At 32.5% G+C, this 23,819-nt stretch overlaps 1 protein-coding gene across 1 annotated transcript; it reads right to left on the bottom strand.

Annotated features, from left to right (window-relative positions):
- Positions 1–510: 510 nt before the first annotated feature.
- On the bottom strand, positions 511–2,160 carry LOC107918645 (xyloglucan endotransglucosylase/hydrolase protein 22). The gene is made up of 3 exons (XM_016848237.2): positions 1,603–2,160; positions 1,334–1,527; positions 511–1,250 (listed from the first exon to the last, which is right to left on the bottom strand). The coding sequence occupies exons 1-3, from the start codon at positions 1,852–1,854 to the stop codon at positions 866–868; spliced, it is 831 nt and encodes a 276-aa protein (XP_016703726.1). The 5' UTR covers positions 1,855–2,160; the 3' UTR covers positions 511–865.
- Positions 2,161–23,819: the final 21,659 nt, after the last annotated feature.

Below are 23,819 nucleotides of genomic sequence, written 5' to 3'. Positions count from 1 at the left end.
TTTCCAAACAATTCAAGCTCTGGAAATCACATCACCACCTGCTCTAGTTTACTTCTAAAATTAAAAGTAAATGACACCATTAGTAACTAAATTATGAGTAAGTTTTCATTTTTGGTCATTTAACTAAAAAAAGGTACAATTTGGTCTTTAAACTATTCAAAAGTTTTTATTTAAGTCATTGGCCTACTAAGCTTTTCTTTTAAAAAAATTTTGTTAGCGAACTCTAAGCGACAATTTGATGGTTGGTAGATGGATCATTACCTATCGACAAGTAGAAGAACATACTTTAGATCCAATTCGATCTAATGATTAATGTCGAAGATCAGAGAAAAAAATACTATTTGTATTTTGGTTCGCAAATTCGTCACATCCAAAATTGGTTCATGAAAATAATTGAATTATAGAAGAGAAATGGAAAGAGTGCTTTTGATTGGTGGAAGCAATGTGAACAGAAAAAATTATATGTATTAATTTTAACAGTTCAATGACTTAATGAAAACTTTTGAATAATTTAATAATCAAATTGTAACTTTTTTTAATTAAATGATGAAACAAAAGCTTACCCATAGTTTAGTGGCTAAAGGTGTGGTTTGGCCTAAAATTAATCAAGTCGTTAGTTCCAATAGTCGTTATGAATATATAGGCTTATATCGTTTTGTTGAAAGAAAAACCTTGGTTGTGATTTTCTTATTGAAAGCTATTAGCTAATTCAAGAAAAAACTAGTAATTAATTAGACAAAGAGAAAATTAGCTGTGGCAACTTAAGATGATCTACTAGCATAGTTTTGGTAAAATATGTGTGATATATGTATAGATTTTGTGAAGTCTCTTGGCAATGGGAAGAAATAGAATGTAGCATTTCAGTCTATGTTGTAGCAGCACATTCGAGAGGGAGTCCTTGTGGGAATCGCTTTAGGTCAATGCAGTAGTTGTAAATCATGTAATGCTTCTGCACCCACATCAATCTTTCCAGGCTTGGCGCATCCAGCTGTTTTGCCTGCCATGAATTGGAGCTGCATGGATAAGCCCCAGACCCAGAGGCCCAAATACATGCTTGTGCACTGATGTTCCTAAAGGAAGCTGTAAAAGGTGCTTTGCTCCAATCTGTTTTGATGAGACCACCTTTTGTCGCCCAGTCATCTGCATTCCAAATACTTGAATGAATTCTCATTGCCCGGCTCTCGGGGAACGGAACTTTAGTTGAATCCAAGTTCTTGAATTCTCTAATAGGGGTCCCATCAACATAGAAGCTGAATGGATCGATCATTTACTGTTAATTCAAGTTGTTTTTGCATATAAAAAAGTTATACGTGTGGAAGGGGGCGGTTCTTACATGATGACATGGGGATTCCAGAGGATGGAATAGGTGTGGAAGTCTGCTGTTGGGTCAAACCAGAGGCGGAATTGTTGCTCTCTGTCTCCTTTACCTTCAGTAATTACATTGGTGTGAACAGTATAAGGGTCACCACTCAAATTCCCTAAGAACTCAAAGTCTATTTCATCCCATGTTGATCCTTGTGAGGCTAACTGCAACCAAAACAAGCCCATGTCATGAGTCAAAATTTTAGCAGGAAATGCATAATATGCATCAGTAGTGCTTACGTAGTACGATGTGACAGTGCCAGCTGAGTAGTCAGGGACAAGTTTAAGTTGCACTGAAATCTTTCCAAACAGATATTCATTCTTGGACTGGAAAGCTGAGCCAGAGTCTTTGTCGAGTGAGAGAGTGAGCAGCTCTCCGTTGTTCAGTATCCTAACTCGGTCACTTCCCCATGTGAGGTCAAAATCTTGGGAAAAGTTTCTAGCAAACACAGCCACCCAAGGGAGAACCACAAGAAATACAATCAACTTCATTAGAAAAGATGAGTGAACGAATGAACCTTATTTATTTGCAAGAAATGAATCTGAGACTGAGAGTTTCGAGGCAAGTAGAATTAAAGTGGATGCATGCACAGACTTGGACTTATCCTCTTTATATACAGGCATAGGAAGGAAACAAACAGAGTGACCATTTGCCAAGTATAAGAGAGAGGGAGGAAAAACAAATGTATAAAAGGACAAGAAGCCAGTAAGGTTCAAGCGCCATTTTGGCGTGGTGGGAGTGAAAGGGGTGGCGAGGTGGCAAGAAAGAGTGGCAGTCAAGATTCAAGGAAAGCGCTTGTCACGCAAGTGACAGCCAACGGCCATGTGTATGTAACACGCGGTGCCAAGGCCATACCATGGCTGATTCAGAGCCCTTTCACCTAATTGTGCTTAATTTGCTCATCTCCTTCGCTTATCTATCCCACCAAACATTTCTATTCACTTAATATTATCGTGAACTTAACTAATATCCCCGTAAATAAATTGGATAAAGCAACATTTAGTATCTCAACTTAACATTTTTTTTTCAATTTGATCCTTGTATCTTTTGTGTCCACCTGAGCCTCTAAACTTGAATTTTGTTAAACATTCTAATCTTTTTTTCAACACCGTTAAGAGGTGATGACATGACTCTCTAAGAGTATGCTACATCATCACCTACTTTTGTTTTTAAAAAAAGAAGATAGAAATTAAAAAATAAAAATAAAAATGAACCTATGCAAATAGACATTTAAGTTTATTTGAATCCAAACATTTAGTTGTCTAGGTTGGTTTTGGAGGTAATTTTTTAAATAATTTTATACATCTTTTATAATCTCAAAATAATTGTAAAATAATTTTTTTATTTATTTTTTATTTTTCTGTGATAAATTGGATGTATTTTTCCAATTTCATTCTGAACTTTTTGAATAATTCTTTTACGCATTTTACAATTTCAAAAAAATTTAAAATCTTAACTTTTATAATTTAAAATATTTATTAGAATTTCTTAGAATTTCCTTATATTTTTAAATAATACTTATATAAAGTTAAGGATCAATGTAGAAGAAATATATATATCAAATTCAAAAATTAATTATTTGATTATCCCTAAATAAATAGACAACCACCTATGGCGTATGGGAGCTACCATATGGGGCAATATTTAAACCTATTTTGAATATGTCTAACATCTTGTTATATAAATTAAAAATTTTAAGTTTCAAAAAAGTAAATTGTGTTATAAAATAAAGAGAGATGGAGAGGATAAAGAACAAAGAAAATATGAAAGCCATAGAGGATGCACTTTATTGATCAAAAGGTCACATTAGAATGCTTCATCAGAGTCTCTATTTATAGGCATAACAAGTATAAAAGAAGTAGAGATCTAATTCTAATAACTATTAGAATTTAAAGTACATTAAAAATTTATCTTGATCATGATGGACAATCACTTAATAAGATATTCATAACACTCCCCCTTGGATGTCTATTGGTAGATAATGTGCCTCGTTAAAACCTTATTAGGAAAAACCCTATAGAATAAAAACCTAATGAAATAAAAAAAGTACACAATCTATAATACACATAATATGCTGCCTCATTAAAAACTTTACTAGGAAAATCCAATGAGACAAAACCTCGATTAAGGGAAAAAGAGTGTAACGCGTATTTACTCCCCCTCATGAAAACATCACATATTTTCTCATATTCCACGTATTCAATCTTGAATACTAGTTTTTCAAATGACTATTTGAATATATTTGCTCAGCATTTATATTACCATTCTTTTAAAAGTCAGGAGTGAGGGAAATTTGAGGAAATATTTTTTGACCTCTTCAAGAGATTCAACAATAATCATAACAAACTTTAATCATGATTCTTTTATAAAAACACAAATAGGTATTTTGGATCATTTTATAATCCTCCTTCAACTACTCAAATTTACCACATATGTTTAAATTATTTGAATTCATATAAACAAACAATTTCTCAAGAATTTCAATATGTTTCCAGCATCCTAAATCCTTCAAGGATTTTTATATAAACTTTACTATATAGGATTCATAAAAGATTGTACCAATAACCATTAGACACAAGTTAAATCATTTATGAATTGTCAATTTAATAATATATTTAAAGGTTATTGCATCCACCACAAAAGAATAATATATTTTTCATAATCAATGCCAGGACTTAACGAAAAACTTCATATTTTTATTCTGCTTTTGCAAAACTACTTCAATTGCACCCTCACTGGCTTTATGCCTTTAGATATTTGGACTATTGGTCCAAAAACTCCACGAATTTAATTGTACTTGAGTTGCGTCTTTCTATTTTGATCAATTTATTCCATATCTATATTTCTCAATAGATTTATTCAAGATCCCCCTTTTATTTCATTATTTTAATAATAATATTGCATGCAAAATCATTATCGACCACTTTTATTATTCAATTCCACATTTTCTCGAATTGACATAACTTATCGAGATCTCTTATTTTCATTACTTTAAAAATCAGTTTTAGGTACTTGAATCTCTTCTGAATTTTTACCTATTAGTTATGTCTCAAGTCTTATAACAGCCCGAATTTGGGGCTAGTCGAAATAGTGGTTTCAGGACCACAAATTTAACGAGAAAAAAATTTATTTTCATTATATTTTTATGGTCTACGATTTCACTAAATGAATTCGTGAAAATTTCGTTCGAAAATTTTGATGTGTGGGCACTCAATTTAGTCAAAAGGACTAAATTATAAAAGTACAAAAGTTAAGTTCTATATGTTAGAGGTGTCCAATTGTTATGAAATTTTAAATTGGAGGTCTTTATATGATAATTAGACCATTTGTTAAGTTTTTTCAAAAGAATTGGTATGGTTAGGCATGTTTCCAAAGTTTTTCATTAAGGGCATTTTGGTTATTTAGTTATTAAAATGAATTAAAAAAAAATTAAAAGTCAATTTTTGTCCATCTTTAACCCCTAGGCCGAAAATTGCATGGAGAAACCATGGCTAGGGTTTTTCAAGCTTCCAATATCGATTGTAAGTCCGTTCTATCCCCATTTTTGATGATTTTTACGTTTTTGAAATCCTCGTAACAAGATTTACCTATTTTTACCATTGTTTTGAACTAGGGTTTCTGTTTAAAAATTTACCCATGAATGATATGCATGTATTTTGATGTTTTATGGAAGAATATGAATGTTTGGAGTGTGATAAACGATTTGTACTAAGTAATTTTCGATGAAAATGCCTAAAAGGATTAATTTGTAAAAGTTATAAAATATGTCACAAGTGTGTGAATAAGTGAGTATTGTGGACTGCCATAGTTATGAAAATGGTTCGGCTAGGCCTAAAATGCAAGGAAATTGAATAAAAATTATTTTACGAGCCTAGGGGCAAAATCATAATTTTGTGAAACTTTAGGGGCAAAAATGTAATTTTTCCAAAGTATGCTTTTTGGACTGGAATGAATAGTGTGAATGTTATATAAGTTAAATGTATTGTTATAAATTAAGAAAGACGAGAAATTGAAATTGATCGATAAAAAGAAAAGTGAGAAAAAGTGAAAAATTCCCGAATGAACCTTTGGAATAAAAAGGGATACGAATGAACTGACCGAAATGATCACATGTGTGGCACAGGTTGTGTGTAGGCCACTATGTAAAAGTGAAAGTGATGGTCACGTGTGTAGTACTATGTGCAGGCTACTACGTGTACCGGAATGATAGGTCGCATGTGTAATACTATGTGCAGGCTACTATGCGTAACAGATAGTTTTGATCACGTGTGTAGTACTATGTGCAGGCTACTACGTGTCTCAGATCGTAATGGTTACATGTGTAGTACTATGTGTAGGCTACCATGTGAATCGAACATCATTGATTAGTAAGGTAGTTGCTATGTGCTGATTCCACCGGACATCATTGATTAATAAGGTGGTTGCTATGTGCTGAATCAACCGAGTATCTGTTATTATTCCGAAGTGTTCAAATGGGAAATGACTAAGTGTAATTGAATAATGAATATAGGTGTGGAATTGAATTGAATATCGACTTAAAAAGGAAAAGTGAATTTTGAATTGAATTGTGATTGAAAGTGAAAAAGTGAAATTGTGAAAGAGTACATTTAGCAATAAAACAGTTTAGACAGTAACAATTGTGTGATTTTGAAAAATCACCAAAAATGGTGGTGATTGAATTAGAGGCTTAATAATATATGAAATTGAAGCTGAATGGGTCTATTTTCAGGTAAAAGAAACAGAAAAAGAAAAGAGTTATATGTTTTGAGATATTTGAAGTTTAGTTAGATAGAGTCAGAATGAGTTTGGAATTCCCTATTCTGACTTTGGCAAATTGTAAAAAATTGTACAAAAATAATTATGGGATAAAGTTTATATGTTTAGAATACTTAGTGAATCTATTTTCAAGAGAAACAAACAGAAACAATATCTAAATTCTGTAAAATGAGATAAATAATTTTTAGTGAAGAAAGGTCAGACCTATCGAGCAGTGGGACAGGAGAAAATTTAAAGAATAAAATGTACTATTTGGATAAACCAAAAATTCTAAATATTTTATGGTAAGAGGATATATGAATCTAGTTTTGGGGAAAATTAACGGTCCTTAATTTGGAACTCTTTAGCTTCGAGTAAAAATAATTTAGTGACTTTGACTCAGAGAGACAATTTTAAGTGTACATGTAAGTGAATAGTGAAACTATAGAAAATGTTATTTCTAAGAGTGTTATGTACATTAAGGGCGTGGAATGGAGAGGAGGAGAAGGAAAATTGGAAGAACATATGAATGATTTGTGTATAATTTACCATATGCTCGATTAGAATCGATAAACGATTGAAAAGAAATGATGTTCATAATTGTGCATTATTAGTTATGGTTAAAGTTCATGTGAGAAAATAAAATTTCATAGTATGTGTATGTGGTATACTTGGTATATAATTTGGTATGTAGTAATGTCAGAAATGGTTTATGAATTAACTTATGTTGATAAGTTTGATACATAAATAAATGTGATGCTTATCCATGCTTATAATGCTTATACTATATGTTTATTTGGCTAGCATGTTTGGTGTGTATGCTTAGGCTTTGTCCAAGTTGTGGTTGGATTACGCCACATTAAATTTATAATGTTATGCATTAAGATGGTAAATGCCTAGATGGAAATATGCTTGTGATCATAAAAGGGTGGTAAGGTTTAAAGTTTGTAATATTTAGTAAAATGGTTTATAAATACATCTAACAATTAACTTGTAATGAATTATCCTTATTGAACTTCTAGTTCAAACTACTCTCCCCCTGACTTATTACAAGTTATTATTTCTCTCCCCCTAATGTCAGGAAAACTATCGAATAAAAATTGTAATAACAAATCATGTCACAATTAAATCTCGAATACATTCAAAACATCTAATAATATAAAGGAACTTGTAATTAACATGTCGAAACCATTTTTTTGAAAAAAACAAAAATTTTAGGTTGTCGACTTTAAAAAATGAAAATTGGGAGTAACCACCAATCTTTTATTAAGGTGTGATTGGGTCACCTAAAAATGACTTTGGTCTACAAATTTTAGAAAAACGGGTCCGGGAGTCGGTTACGTATGAGGAAGGATTAGCACCCTCATTACGCCCAAAAATTGGTACCTAGTTAATTAATTAATGTCTTAATGTCGAAAATTTGAAAATCGAATCCTTAGCAAAAACATAAAACGTTACGTCTTAAGACCCTTATCATTTCAGAGAAATAAAATACCACACCCAATACGTTAGGGCACGACATTCTAATTTTCCCCAAAAATGAATTAGGGCAAAACACTAGTGCAATAAAAAATGTAAAAGAATATCCATTTATTCAAGTTTTAAGAAATCGCGGCCCAATACGTTAGGGCACAATTCCTCTAAAATCCCAAACTCGGAATATTTCCTTTATTATTTTAAAAAAATATTTATTTCGAGAAATCAATGCGTCACATCCAATACGCTAAGACACAACGTGTTGAATTCCCAATAATGAGTTCTTATATTTTTTGATTAAAGAGAAATCCTCGATTGTTAGGTTTTCAAAAAAATCGGAACCCAATACGTTAGGGCTCAATTTCCTTGAGAAATCCTAAATACGAGTATTACCTCTATTTTGAAGCGTTTTATTTTAAAATTAAATAAGAGATAGGGTAATGTTATGTTGAATATGTGAATGAATGGCCCTTAAACAAATATCAATAATAAATACAACAATTTCATAGAAATAATATGAATAAACAAATAAATAAACAAAATAATGGCATGCAAAATATCAAATAAATAGGCAAGATAATAATAAAAATATGCAAACATAAATTAATAAGCGAATAAAAAATATACATGTACACATAAAAAAATATTAAGTTTTAAACAATTAATATAATATTAAAATTAATTAAATAAATTAAACATGTGTATATAAAATATAAGTAAGCGAAAATTTTAGTATAAAAAACATAAATACATGCTTAAATATACATATAAAAATAATAATAATAATTGCATATGAGAATTATAAAATAAAAATTAAAAGAATACAATTGCATTATCAAAAATATTGATTTTTAAAGAAAATATGAAAATGAACTAAATTGGATCGCCAGTAAAGATCTGGGGTAAATTCGTAAATAAATAAAGTCTGGAGGACTTAATTGAACGCTCGAATTACATAGAGGGGCTGGAAGGGCAATTTTCCCTTCTCCTCTAACCGACGCCGTTCAAATTAAACCAAATTGAAATAAAAATAAATAAAAGGGTAAATTAAAAAAAACTTAATTACAAAAGCATTAAAAGGCGGATGGGCTAAATAAAATAAATAAAATTCGCAGTGGTATCACCTTCTCCCTTTTTTTAAAATCGTAAATAAGTAAAAAATAATCAAAAGAAAAAAAATAGTAAGCCACCTTTAAAAAACTGCCAATTGTGCTCTTTTTTTATTCCTCCTTTTTTTTCTTTACAATGAAGGGAGAGGCCTCTATTTATAGTTGAGCCTCCCCAAATCCAACGGTACAGATCAATTACATCAACGGCTAAGATTAAAGGGTATCTACAAATTAAATCTCTAAGATTACAAAATCATATCTTCTAAGATTGCATATCATATCTAAGATTATATATCATATCTAAGATTGCATATCATATCTAAGATTATATATTATATCTAAGATTGCATATCATATCTAAGATTGCATATCCCTGAAGATTATGTTTCCATAAGCTTATAGATGGACCTTCCACCTTTTCAAGTAATGGGCAATTCCGATCGGGCCAAATGATATTACTTTGGGTTTTTTGTGAGCCCGGGCTAAAATTGGGTATTACAGCTGCCCCTCTTTGCTCGTTGTCGTGTAACAGGAACAGAGCAAATACTTTAGAAATGGCCAATTTTTGCCCAGTCATGCTGGATCTTAGTGCTCTTCTTCTTCAAGCAGCCACATTCCATCCTACTGCATCTTCAAATGTATAAGAATTGGTGCCTCAATCTACTCCACTGCAATATCAAGGAGATAGGACTTACAATCTTCAACCTATTCCACTGCTGACCAGGGAGATATGATTACTGGCTTCAATGTACTCCACTGTAACCATAGGGAGGTAAAATCCGCCATCTTCGATCTGCTCCACTACTGCTTACGGAGATAAGATCTGAAATGTTCAATCTATTCCACTGTTGTCCAGGGAAGTAGAATTACCGGCTTCAATGTACTCCATTATAACCACAGGGAAGTAAAATCCGCCATCTTCGATCTGCTCCACTACTGCTTAGGGAGATAAGACCTGAAATCTTCAATCTATTCCACTGTTGTCCAGGAAAGTAGAATTACTGGCTTCAATGTACTCCACTGTAACCATAGGGAGGTAAAATCTGCCATCTTCGATCTGCTCCACTACTGCTTAGGGAGATAAGACTTGAAATCTTCAATCTATTCCACTGTTGTCTAGAGAAGTAGAATTACTGGCTTCAGTGTACTCCACTATAACCACAGGGAGGTAAAATCCGCCATCTTCGATCTGCTCCACTACTGCTTAGGGAGATAAGATCTGAAATCTTCAATCTATTCCACTGTTGTTCAGGGAAGTAGAATTACTGGCTTCAATGTACTCCACTGTAACCACAGGGAGGTAAAATCTGCCATCTTCGATCTACTTCGCTGTCAATGCAGGAAGGCAAGATCTGTTATCCTTAACCTGCTCCACTACAACCGAGGAAGGCAAGGCTTTGTTTTCGATCTGCTTCGCTGTCGATGCAGGAAGGCAAGACCTGCTATTTTCACTGATCTATTCTCTGGGGAACATGACCTGTATAATGAACCTAATTATGCCTAATGATTAGGATGGAATGATCAAAATGCATCAAATGCTCCTAACTAGACATGTGTGAATGGTGCTTGCATGAATGCAAAATTTTATTTTTCCGAGAATGATCCCGCTTAGGTTGTCATTACTCGAAGTTTATTAGGGCTTTGTCACTGGCGTGCTACAACGCTTTCTTGCTTGACTGACTTTTCAGAAGAAACATTTAGCCAGGTTGCCCCCCACTGTGAACCTCCAAGTTTAATCCATTGGGGCGCAAAAATTCATACCATCGTTCTCCCACTGTAACCCAAGAGAATATGGCTTTTCTTCAATCCTCTCCTATCACAATTCAAGGATACAGGATCTAAATCTTTCTAGTCTCTTACACCATTCCCAGGGTGTCGTACCAAAGGCTCATGTGCAAATGAAGGCTCTCTTCCCGAGGCAACCTCTTTCTATTGCCTGGTGATCATTACTTGCTTGTTGATTTAGGCTTTGTCATCAACACGACATCTTATTATTTTGTTCAACCAATGTTTTTGACAACAAAATCCAAAGTGAAAGTCCTAGTTTAGACTCTTCCTTTTCAGATTTCCAACCTTTAAACCTGGTGCGTTCTAAATAATAGTCCTGTTTCAGGCTCCTGTATTATTTAGAAACTTCTAGAGTAATATGCAAAACTTTCCTTGTAAAAGTTTTATTAGTCCATTGATCATTATTCCAATGCAACATGCTTACAAATAGGTCATAACAAGGGATAAGAATAAATTATAGTAAAAAAAGATAACAAAGAAATTGATTGGGAAGTATCTTTGAAAAGAATGAAGTATTCCAAGAATAACAAATTCAATAGTATAAAAATTGGGTGCCCCAGATATCGCAGCTTGAACTTCTCTGTACAAACTTTTTGAAGATCCTTCTGAGTTTGACATGTGTTTAGGAGATCCACAGTACTCTGCCAATGCCCCAAGATTTTGCCTACTCTTTCCTGTTGATTCAGATATAATTAGATCACCGCATGCCCCAATCTGATAAAGATTCAAGTTGCTCTGATCACCTCATGCCCCATTTTGATCAATATTTGAGCCGCCCTTTCGGGTTTTCAACTCAAATCCCCTTTGGTCTCAAGGTGTCCTTTGCGGATTTTCACCTTGGCCTCGCCTTTTTTTTGAAATATTTTTTATTGAATCTGAACTCGTAAGACTAGGCATGTCCTTGTTATCCCTTCTGATCAAAGTCGATGCTTTTCCGGATAAGCCCTTCCACATAAGGTCCTTCCTAGCTTGGGATGAAGTTCTTTTTGTATGGGAAGGATCTTCTTCAATACCAGGTCCCTCTCAAGGAATTCTTTAGGGCGGACCTTTTTTGTGAGCTCACATCATTTACTTTTGGCGCATTTGACCATGATGGATAACTTTGAACATTCTTCCTCAATCGGTGTTGGATCCAAAAACTCAGAGAGAAAGAATCTTGTCTTCAATAGGCAAAACTGCAATGGACCCAAGAGAAAGACATTGCCCTGGTAGATTTTTTTTTGTTTTTTTTGTCATCCCCTTTTTGGCGATATGGCATTAATCATGAACAGACTGAAAACTTTTGATATTGTGTTGTTGTTTAGTACATTATCAAATATGATCCTTTTGGCATTCCATACTGATTCTTCACGAATTTGCTAACTGTCGACTTTTTGACATTGACATATGAAGCAGCTTCCACCCATTTAGTAAAGTAATTGACGACCACAAAGATGAATCAATGATCGTCAGACTTTTTTGGCTAGATTGACCAAATGACCTTTATGCCCCACATATGGAGAAGTCAAGTATCCCAATGATTCTTTGTAGGGTAAGATCCGTTTCTCGACTTGTTTTACCATCCTTAACAGGTCCGGAAATAGGCTACAATCTATGTCATCTTCAAAGTCATGAGATCCCTCTAAACACATGTCTCGCTCAAAAGGAGATTCTGAGTCTGTAGCAGCGTCACTCATGTCGTTGATATCCAGGGACCTATAGTAAGTACAAAAGAATATACAAAGAATGTACGAATTTAAGAATGATTATTTGTACAATATAATTATGAATGTGGAAGAAAATCCAAAAGAATGATTATAAAATATATTGGCTCAAAAATGAATGCAAAGATGTATTTTATTAGAATAATGACGTTCAGATATGAGCCTATTTCGCAAAGGAATTTTTATCATTTTTAGGCTAAAAATAACAAAATTGTTCTGAACATTACTCTAAATAAGCTCTAAAAAACTACAGAGATTTCTTCCGTAGTTCAATTACTTAGAACACTTCTAAGTTGATAAGGGCGAATATCTTCAAGGACCCTTGCAAATTGTGTCTTCAAAAATGGCATTAATGTGAACGCCTCTCAACATTTCTTCATACATCCCATTCACCCCCATTATCAAATGTGATTGGGTAGCGGATTTTTTGCACTGGATGAATATCCAAATTTGACAACGCCTATATCGATAAGTCTTTCAACCACTTTTTTAAAGGTAAAGCAATTTTCTATAGAATGCCCCGTAATTCCTGCATGATAATCACATTGTGCACTTGCATCATACCATTTGGGATACGGGGGCTATGGAGGCTTCACATGTAAAGGAGAAACAACATGCGCATTGAATAAGCTTTGATACAACTCTTTGTATGACATTGGAATTGGCGTGAACTGGAGCTTTTCATACCTGGCTTCACACCTAATTCTTGTATTGATGAACTCTATTGATTAGTAATCGATTTGCCGTACGTATTCACGCTGTTCACCTCATTTTCCTTTTCTTTTGAGGCTTGCCTTCTGTTATTTCCTCCAGCATCAATCTTTCTGCTCCTTATGGCGCTTTCAATCATTTCACCATTCATGATTATGTCAGAAAAGCTTTTTGTTGCACTCCCTAATATATGTGTGATGAATGGGGCCTTCAATGTACTAACGAAAAGCATCGTCATCTCTCTTTCTAAAAGAGATGGCTGAACTTGGACGGCAACCTCCCTCCATATCTGTGCGTATTGCCTGAAACTTTCACCAGGCTTCTTCTCCATGTTCTGAAGAGTAATTCTATCAGGTACTATGTCAGTCACATGGCTGTACTATTTTAAGAATGCCTATGCTAGATCTCTTTATGAATTAATCTGTGTACGACTCAATTGATTGTACCACTTAGATGCTGCCCCTGCGAGGCTATCCTGGAAATAATGTATCAGCAGTTGGTCATTATTAACATACCCAGTCATTCGTGTACAAAACATGGTAACATGAGCTTCGAGGCTACTAGTTCCATTGTACTTCTCAAACTCAGGCATTTTAAATTTATAAGGGAGTACTAAATCCGGAACCAAGCTCAATTCTTTAGCGTCAATTCCATGGTAGCCCTCAGTACTTTCCATCGCTCTAAGTTTTTTCTCTAGCCATTTGTACTTTTCTTCGAGCTATTTCGGCAATTCACCATTCATTTTTTCAATTGTCTCATCGAAGTCAGGGATAGTGGGATTGGCAAGGTTGTCTCCAGGGTTAGAGTCTGATCTAGCTTGAAAGTTCATTGGTGTTACAGCACCGCCCTGAGGGTTGATGGTATTGGAGGATTTGCGCGGATATACCTCCGTTTGTTGAGAGGTAAGTTATGGGGAGTAAATAGGCCCCTCATTGTCTCCTTCTTCAATATTGAGCACAGAGCCTTCTCCTTTATCAGTTCCTTTGTTGAACCATTGAGTTAACTGAGCCATCATACTCCCTTGAGATTCCATCATTTTGTCTATCATTTTTTGCTGCTCATTCATTTGCTTTTGAAGCTGCTCCTGCATTTCCTTTTGGGATTGTTCTAGTCTTTCCATCCTTTGATCCAGATCCTTAGTTTTCAATCGAGTACCGTAGCGGTGTTTAGTAGGTTGGTTGGTTTCCAGATTAACTGAGCAGTGATTTAAATTAATTAGAATTTTTGAAGAATTTTAATGCTATGATATCATGTAATGCGAATGCATGAAATGAATGCATAAAGAGACGTTGATTCTAATTCAATTCCATTTAGAAAACTTTACTAGAAAACAAATCTCTTTACATAAAATGGATATTTATATGGCCTTGCCCTCATAGGTGGAGATATTCGATCCTTTTCTTCATTCGAGCATTAAGATAAATCTCATGAACTCTTTAAAAAAACGTCTCTTCTATCTCCTTTTTTGCTCGATCTAGGTCGTAACTTGTTGCTCACTCATCCTCGTGATGCTCGTTGGCTTCTCTTTAAGAAGGTTCAGCAGCTCTCAAATAATCTTTGTCATCTTGAATCCTTGGGCAACGGAGCCATAGTCGTGTAGTCTTCCATTAAATTATCATCCTTCTCTTATCACGTGTTCTTGGACCATATTCAGACAACCATTTTGTCATCCACTTTATCAAGAAATCCATTTCCTTATGACAAGCTCTCTATTTAGCAACTGAATGTGAATCAACACCTCCCTTTTTATGATGAAATGAAATGTCATGTCATGCAATCAAAATAAAACACAAAAAGTCAGTTTCGAACATAAACATAGAATATAATCAAGAAAGAGTAAAACACCTACTAGGATATCTACTAGGGTTTAGTATAGTTCTACCTAAGGTGGATTCCTAAAGTTCACTATATGAAGTTCGGCTTCTACGGCAAAGGTGCCCGAACTAGCAGATTCCTCGATCTTCACCCATTATAGGCTCATATGGACCTAGTTCAGTTCAGGGGAATACATTTCCCTATGGCTGCACGGAGATGAAAATCTCACGAAGACATAGGTACGGATGTATCCCGGAAGTAATCCACTACCCTACACGGAGGTGAAAACCTCACGAAGGCATAGCTTCTCACTCCCACTTAAAAGGGTAAAATTGTTCAGCTCATGGAATGTATAATGCAAACAATATTTAAACAAGAAGATAATGAAGGATGTCATGAGTTTTTTTATAAAAAATATTTTCTCGACTATAACACAAGAATTAATCAACTTTGTGGCTCGACTCTCTTAAGTTCCCCAGTAGAGTCGTCATGCTGTTGAAACCGTTTTTTTGAAAAACAAAACCTTTAGGTTGTCGACTTTAAAAAAATGAAAATTGAGAGTCGCCACCAATCTTTTATTGAGGTGTGATTGGATCACCTAAAAAAATGGCTTTGGTCTACGAGTTTTAGAAAAACGGATCCGGGAGTTGGTTACGTACAAGGAAGGATTAGCACCCTCGTAACGCCCAAAATTGGTATCTAGTTAATTAATTAATGTCTTAATGTCGAAAATTTGAAAAATATAATCCTTAGCAAAAAACTCTTAAACGTTACGTATTAAGACCCCTATCATTTCAGAGAAAGAAAATGCCACACCCAATGCATTAGGGCACGACATTCTAATTTCCTCAAAAATGAATTAGGCCAGAATACTCGTGTAATAAAAATTTAAAAGAATATCCATTTATTCAAGATTTAAGAAATCACGGCCCAATACGTTAGGCACAATTCCTCCAAAATCCCAAACTCAGAATATTTCCTTTATTATTTTTAGAAAAATCTTCATTTCGAGTAATCAATGCGCCACATCCAATACGTTAGGACACAACATGTTGATTTCCCAATAATGAGTTCTTATTTTTTTGATTAAAGAGAAATGCTTGATTGTTAGATTTAACGAAGAAAATCGGAACCCAATACGTTAGGGCTCAATTTCCTTGAAAATCCTAAATACGAGCATTATCTCAATTTTGAAAATTTTCTATTTTTAAATTTGAGTAAAAGATGATGTAATGTTATATTATACGTACAAATACTATAATAATAAATAAAACAATAATAAATACTTTAATTTAAAATATATTTGTACATGTATTTACAAAATATATTTATACAAGCACAATATACAAGTGAATTTAAAAATGTGTATGCATATATTAAAACGCATATATATAAGTATACATATAAAAAAAAGGAATGAAATATATAAAACAAAAAAACTTACAGTAATTCCTAAAAAAAAATGCATGTATATATATATATGAAAATAAAATAAAATATAAAAATGTGTATATATGTATATATTTACAAAATAGAGAAAATGTATAGGTATATATATACATAGATAAATCATGAAAATTCACGTACGTATATATTTAAATAATTATATATATGTACAATATTTATATAAAATAATGGAATATATATAGAATAATAAAAAATATTTATAACAAAATAAAATATAAAAAGGGTATATATATTATAGAAAATAAATGTGTATTTTGAATTATAAAATATGAGAAATATGTGTACTAAAATGTGTATGTATGTTTATATATATACATGGGTAAAATAATGAAGAATAATATAAAGAAATATAGAAGTATACGTATGTACATATTTACAAAAGTAAAAAAACAAGTTTTTTGAAATTAAAAAATATAAAAGTATATATACATTATAAAAATGTTTGTACGTACATGAAAATAATAATACTAAATAATAATAATAATAATAATAATAATAATAATAATAAAGAGAAAATAACTTTAAAAAACAACAAATTGCAAAAAGGGGCCAAATAGTTGAAACAAGTAAAATAACAAGAAATAGATGGAATTTAAGCAAAATAGTGGGCTAAATCGCGACATGCGAATTACATGGGGGCCAAATCGGAAATAATCCGCCTCCCCAAAATGGTGTGCAGTGATATGGGCTGAAATGCACAAAGATAGAAATATTCGGGTCAAAATAAAAGAAACAACTGGCTTAATAAAAACATGGCACAAAAGAGGGAGGGCCTATTGCGAAATTTTCCCATTAAGAGTGGAAATGCGCGGACCCCCCTCCAACTGGACGGTGCCTTTTTGCTTCTTCTTTAAATTTACAAAACAACAAAAAGATAAAAATTTTAAAGAAACAATTTTGTTTCCCCTTTCCCTGAGGCAGCAAATGAAACGGCCTCTTTAGGGTTTCACTAACCCTTGAGTTTCGCCACTCAGCCTTGTGCCAAAGCTCCAATTATGATGGAGACGACAACAACTTGGTGGTTCCGGCAGAAAAAGGTAAATTTCCCTTTCTTTCCCTCCTATTATTTTAAGCAAAATATAAAAATAAAAGAAAAATAATAAAAATATATAGATGGAGAGTAAAAGAACGATGAATGCTAACAATGTAGAACGAAAAGAAAAACTTTGTATTCAAAAGATTTTCGTCTTTATTCCTGTATCGGTATTCAACTTTTTCTATGTATTTTTCGTCCCTTTTTACAGTATATTCAATGGCTCTTATAGCCATAATGAGAAAAATATAAAGAAAATAATCTGTTCTTATTGATTTGATTTTGCAAACCTCTGATTTTGTTTCCTTTTTTGCGTTTGTTCCTTGCAGGTGAAGATCGCGTGGAGATGGTTGCGGCGGCTGAAGATTAGAAACCCTAGGGTTTCTGTCACTATTTTGGGCCACCGGATTTGGGCCTTTGTTTTATTTCAATTTGGGCCTTGTATTTGTAGGCCGGGTAAAATTTCGGTATTACATAATATATACTCCCAACTTTCTTTGAGGATTGACCCATCTTTGTGCGTTGTGGTGGAGCAATTGAAACATATCCGCATATACAAAAATTCAAAGATGAGAAATATTTAGCTCTTGGCCAAAAACCAATTGTAATGGGGAGTATATATAACTTATTGGCTTGATGCGTAAAACACGTAAATCAACATAATCTCATGTTGAAATAGGAAATGTAGCTGTCATAAGTAATGGTTTAGACATTAATCAGAGGTGTTCAATCAATAATTTCTCTAAACAATTATGCGCAAACATTTACAAAAGTTTTTTAAACACAATTAATAAAAGATTGAGATATAAACTCATCAGTATTAGCAAGATGAATTGTCTTAATTGGATGATATGAAATTAATTATTTAAACAAGTAATCTTGCAAACGACAGGTGACAAATTGATAACACATATGTGATTATTTTGTAAATGTATCTACCAAAATCATATAATATCAAAACCATCCACGTGGTGGATGAATGGGCCCATATTAAAGACATTAAATCTCAACTTTAGCTAGTGAGTTTCGAATAATCAATTTTAATTGAGAACAAGCAACATATGAGAATTCTTTTAATTAAAGAATCTTCTGGTTCTTTAATGAATGTCCATATGAATTCTTAATGAATTTTCGCAACATATGAGAATTCTTTTAAATTAAAGAATCTCCTGGTTCTTTAATGAATGTCCATATGAATGTCCATAGAAAAATTGGAAGAACATATGAATGATTTGTGTATATGCCATATGCTTGATTAAAATCGATAAACGATCGAAAAGAAATGATGTTTATAATTGTGCATTAGTAGTTATGGTTAAAGTTCATGTGAGAAAATAAAGTTTCATAGTATGTGTATGTGGTATACTTGGTATATGATTTGGTATGTAGCAATGTCAGAAATGGTTTATGAATTAACTCATGTTCATAAGGTTGATACATAAATAAATGTGGTGCTTATAATGCTTATACTATATGTTTATTTGGCTAGCATGTTTAGTGTGTATGCTTAAGCTTTGGCCAAGTTGTGGCTGGATTACGCCACATTAAATTTATAATATTATGCATTAAGATGGTAAATGCCTAGATGGAAATATGCTTGTGATCATAAAAGGGTGGTAAGGTTTAAAGTTTGTAATATTTATTAAAATGGTTTATCATGTGGTTAGTCTTCAAAAAGAACTAGCTTGCGACTATGGTTGAGTGTAATGTTTATATCTTGTGTGATATGCATAGGAAACGCGAGTGGAAAGGAAATGAAATACTAAGTTCATCCTTAAAGTGTAAAATGACGCAAAAAGGGGATATTAAGTTAAACAATAAATATGTATTAGTATTGAACTTAATGAAGTTGAACTGTACGTGAATTAAATGGAAATTGCAAATGATATGATTTGAATTAAATGAATTATTGTGGTATTGAAATGTATATTGGATTGAGAAATTGAATTGAATCGTGAACATGAGAATCGTGAATTAAATGAAATGGAAATGAAGTATTGAATTGCATGAGTATGTATTGGGTCTCAGAATCTCTATTTGTTACAAATATAGTATTTTGAACTTATAACGTGAAGATTTATAAAAGCATGTTAAAAATTTGAAGAGTTTAAATTTGAATGAAATTTTATAACTCTATTTAACATGTTTATAAGTGTATGTGTTCTGGTAATGCCTCGTACCCTATTCCGGTGTCGAATACGGGTAAGGGGTGTTACATTTAGTGGTATCAGAGCTACGGTTTAGTCGGTTCTCGGACCGAATGTAGCATATGTGATTCCAGTTATACATGCCATGTTATGACTCATGATGGTGTGATATCTCCGGGCTCTAATGAAATTCATTTGTTAAGATAGAGATGATTTTCAACCAAGTTATTTTCGATAATGCTGAAAATAATATTGAGATAAATGAAATATGCTCACGTTATGTTGGAATTTGGAAATGTAAGAATAGAAATTTGTGATATGTATGTGTTCAAATATGAAAAGAGATGATCATAAGTTGAAAAAAAAAAACGAAATGAAAATTTATGTTGTGGTAAGCTCATCCAAGTATGTTGTTGATCATATGATGCTATGTGCTCAACATATTTGATTAAGTGAATATGTTAAACGAATTTACTTAAATAGATAGAATGTGTGTTTATGTACATTTTCTTGAATAAGTGAAATCGGTACGTTCATATGATAGAATCTTATGTTTAATTGTTAAATTAGAGGTAATATGATGTTTTGTTTTATGTCTTTATTATTGAATCATGAATATTATAATAGTACGAAAACTGAATTAGAAGATTAAATTGAGTAGAACGCGGGAATGAGTACTTTCGTTCAGTGATATGTGATGAATTGACAAAAAAAACCATGGTTGGACCATGGAAACATGTGAGATGTGATTTCCGTATAAAACCATATCCGGGATATGCCATCGGTGTGATATGTGCTACTATGTAAGACCATAGTTGGGTTATGACATCAATATGTAAATATGTGTAAGAACATAGTTATACTATGGCATAGAGAAAACGAAGTACTCAATTCTGTAAGACGTTCTCTAATTGAATAAATGACGGTAAGTAAAACAGAAGCTAAGTGTTGAAATTTAATCAGATACTAATATTAAGCTCGAGTAAGTAAATTCATTGTGTAAAATTGTGGGTGACAAAAAATATTCATAATAAATAGATGTGTTAATTTGCTTGGAATGAACTACATGGTTATGATGATATTACATTGATGATGAATGCAAAGTCATAGATATATGTATCTATGAGAGTAAGTTAGAGGCTTTATGACCTCACGATCACCCCCTTATCAGTATTGTTTTATGACGAAAATTATCTTGATGAAACAGATATGTTTTTAAACTGAGTTAATTCTAATAGTATAGAAGTAAACACTTAAATGTTTGAGTGAAAATGTATTGATTATGAGTTGAAACTCGTAAAGGTATGAATCAAAGGGTATAACATTTTGTTATTGATAATTGTTACAATTATATGAGCACATAAGTTATGATATTTGGATTATAATGCTATATAGAAATTTCGATTGTGAATTAGTGATTTGAGTTGGCATATGAATTATGTGTGAAGCACAAAAGTGATTAAAAGAAAATGTTTATTAAATTCTTTGAGAATGTGAAATTAGTAATGAATTGACTATTTGTGATAGTATGTATTATGCGCATTTATGTGTAAGATAAATTTGAGGCTTTACTACACTCACCCCTCATATCAGTAAAATGTTACAATGAAATTTGTAAGATTTTGATTAAATAAGCTTATGAGTGTAGTGTTACAGAAGTTTGTGTACGGAAGATTAATAATGTGGTCAGAAAAGTGAATGAATTAGCAAATGAAGACAATATAAAAAGAGAGATATTGGATAGTTCTGAAAACTACTCAGATTATGCAAAGTTACTGTCACATAAGAAGTTAAATCCGATTAAATGATTTATTCAGGTATGTTATTTAAAGAAATAATTAATCGGAAGTTTTTCTGGATCGATTTCTATTAGTAAAGAGATAATGTGAAAATTCTGATGATAGAATTAGACAATTGAGTAATGTTTGTATTGTATTAATAGCTGAGTACAATAGCTATAATAGGGTAATTACTATGATTTCTTTTAGACATTCTGTGTATACAATTATCCTCAGAGGTATATGTGACTGTTTAGTTTCAAAAAGAATTCTTATCGTATGCGAACATTAGATAAACATATTAATAGATAAAAAAATTATTGGTTTGTTTGGGTTATGTTCGACATTACCATGTCTTTTTCTGGTATTTATTCCCTTGTGTGAATATGAAAATCAACGGTAAAGTCTGAGTGAGGTTAATATTTTGTTTCTACTGGTTATTGTTCTATTGAATATACGTGAAGATTATATTGCTTCTGTTACTTTGGATTCCATTAATTATGAGTGACATCGATCTTTCTAGACATTTTTTTATCATCAGAATGGATATCATTCTATACGGATTGTAATTTTTCGATACTTTGTGTAGCTTCAGATGCTGAAATATCGCTATTCTGATTTTCTTATGAATCTATGTAATTATCTCTAAAAGATATGAAAGCCCAAAATCATGTGTGAATTTGAAATGTACTGTGTGGAAACAAATCATTAATATACTATCTGGTAACATTTTCGAGGACGAAAATCCCTAAAGGGGGAGAGTTGTAATAGCCCGAATTTAGAGCTAGTCGGAATAGTGGTTTCGGGACCACAAATTTGACGAGAAAAAATCATTTTCATTATATTTTTATTGTCTATGATTTTTCAAAATAAATTCGTGAAAATTTCGTTAGAAAATTTTGACGTGTGGGCATTCAATTTAGTCGAAAGGATCAAAATGAAAAAGGGCAATAGTTGAGTTCTATATGTTAGAGGTGTCCAATTGTTACGGAATTTTAAATTGGAGGTCTTTATATGATAATTAGACCATTGGTTAAGTTTTTGCACAAAAATGGGAATGGTTAGGCATGTTTCCAAAGTTTTTCATTAAGAGCATTTTGGTCATTTAGTTATTAAAATGAATTAAAAACAAAATTAAAAGCCAATTTTTGTCCATCTTCAACTCCTAGGCTGAAAATTGCATGGATAAACCATGACTATGGTTTTTCAAGCTTCCAAGATCGATTGTAAGTCCGTTCTATCCCCGTTTTTAATGATTCTTACGTTTTTGAAATCCTCATAACAAGATTTACCTATTTTTACCATTGTTTTGAACTAGGGTTTTTGTTTAAAAATTTACCCATGAATGATATGCATGCATTTTGATATTTTATGGAAGAATATGAATGTTTGGAGTGTGATAAACGATTTGTACTTAGTAATTTTCGATGAAAATGCCTAAAAGGATTAATTTGTAAAAGTTATAAAATATGTCACAAGTGTGTGAATAAGTGAGTATTGTCGACTGCTATAGTTATGAAAATGGTTCAGCTAGGCCTAAAATGCAAGGAAATTGAATAAAAATTATTTTACGAGCCTAGGGGCAAAATCATAATTTTGTGAAACTTTAGGGGCAAAAATGTAATTTTGCCAAAGTATGCTTTTTGGACTGGAATGAATAGTGTGAATGTTATATAAGTTAAATGTATTTTTATAAATCAAGAAAGGCGAGAAATTGAAATTGATCGATAAAAAGAAAAGTGAGAAAAAGTGAAAAATTCCCGAATGAACCTTTGGAATAAAAAGGGATACGAATGAACTGACAGAAATGATCACATGTGTGGCACGGATTGTGTGTAGGCCACTATGTAAAATTGAAAGTGATGGTCACGTGTGTAGTACTATGTGCAGGCTACTACGTGTACTGGAATGATAGGTCGCATGTGTAGTACTATGTGCAGGCTACTATGCGTATCAGATAGTTTCGATCACGTGTGTAGTACTATGTCCAGGCTACTACGTGTCTCAGATGGTAATGGTCACATGTGTAGTACTATGTGCAGGCTACTATGTGAACCGAACATCATTGATTAGTAAGGTGGTTGCTATATGCTGATTCCACCGGACATCATTGATTAATAAGGTGGTCGCTATGTACTGAATCCACCGAGTATCTGTTATTGTGCTTAATTTGCTCATCTCCTTCGCTTATCTATCCCACCAAACATTTCCATTCACTTAATATTATCGTGAATTTAACTAATATCCCCCTAAATAAATTGGATAAAGTAACATTTAGTATCTGAACTTAACATTTTTTTTTCAATTTGATCCTTGTATCTTTTGTGTCCACCTGAGCCTCTAAACTTGAATTTTGTTAAACATTCTAATCTTTTTTCAACACTGTTAAGAGGTGATGACATGACTCTCTAAGAGTATGCTACATCATCACCTACTTTTGTTTTAAAAAAAGAAGATATAAATTAAAATAAAAATAAAAATGAACCTATGCAAATAGACATTTAAGTTTATTTGAATCCAAACATTTAGTTATCTAGGTTGGTTTTGGAGGTAATTTTTTAAATAATTTTATACATCTTTTATAATTTCAAAATAAATTTTTTTATTTTTTTTATTTTTTATGTGATAAATTTGATGTATTTTTCCAATTTCATTCTGAACTTTTTGAATAATT

Source organism: Gossypium hirsutum, chromosome D08, assembly GCF_007990345.1.
Source record: "Gossypium hirsutum isolate 1008001.06 chromosome D08, Gossypium_hirsutum_v2.1, whole genome shotgun sequence".
Classification (NCBI taxonomy): Eukaryota; Viridiplantae; Streptophyta; class Magnoliopsida; order Malvales; family Malvaceae; genus Gossypium; species Gossypium hirsutum.
This window is presented reverse-complemented; position numbering and strand designations above follow the sequence as displayed.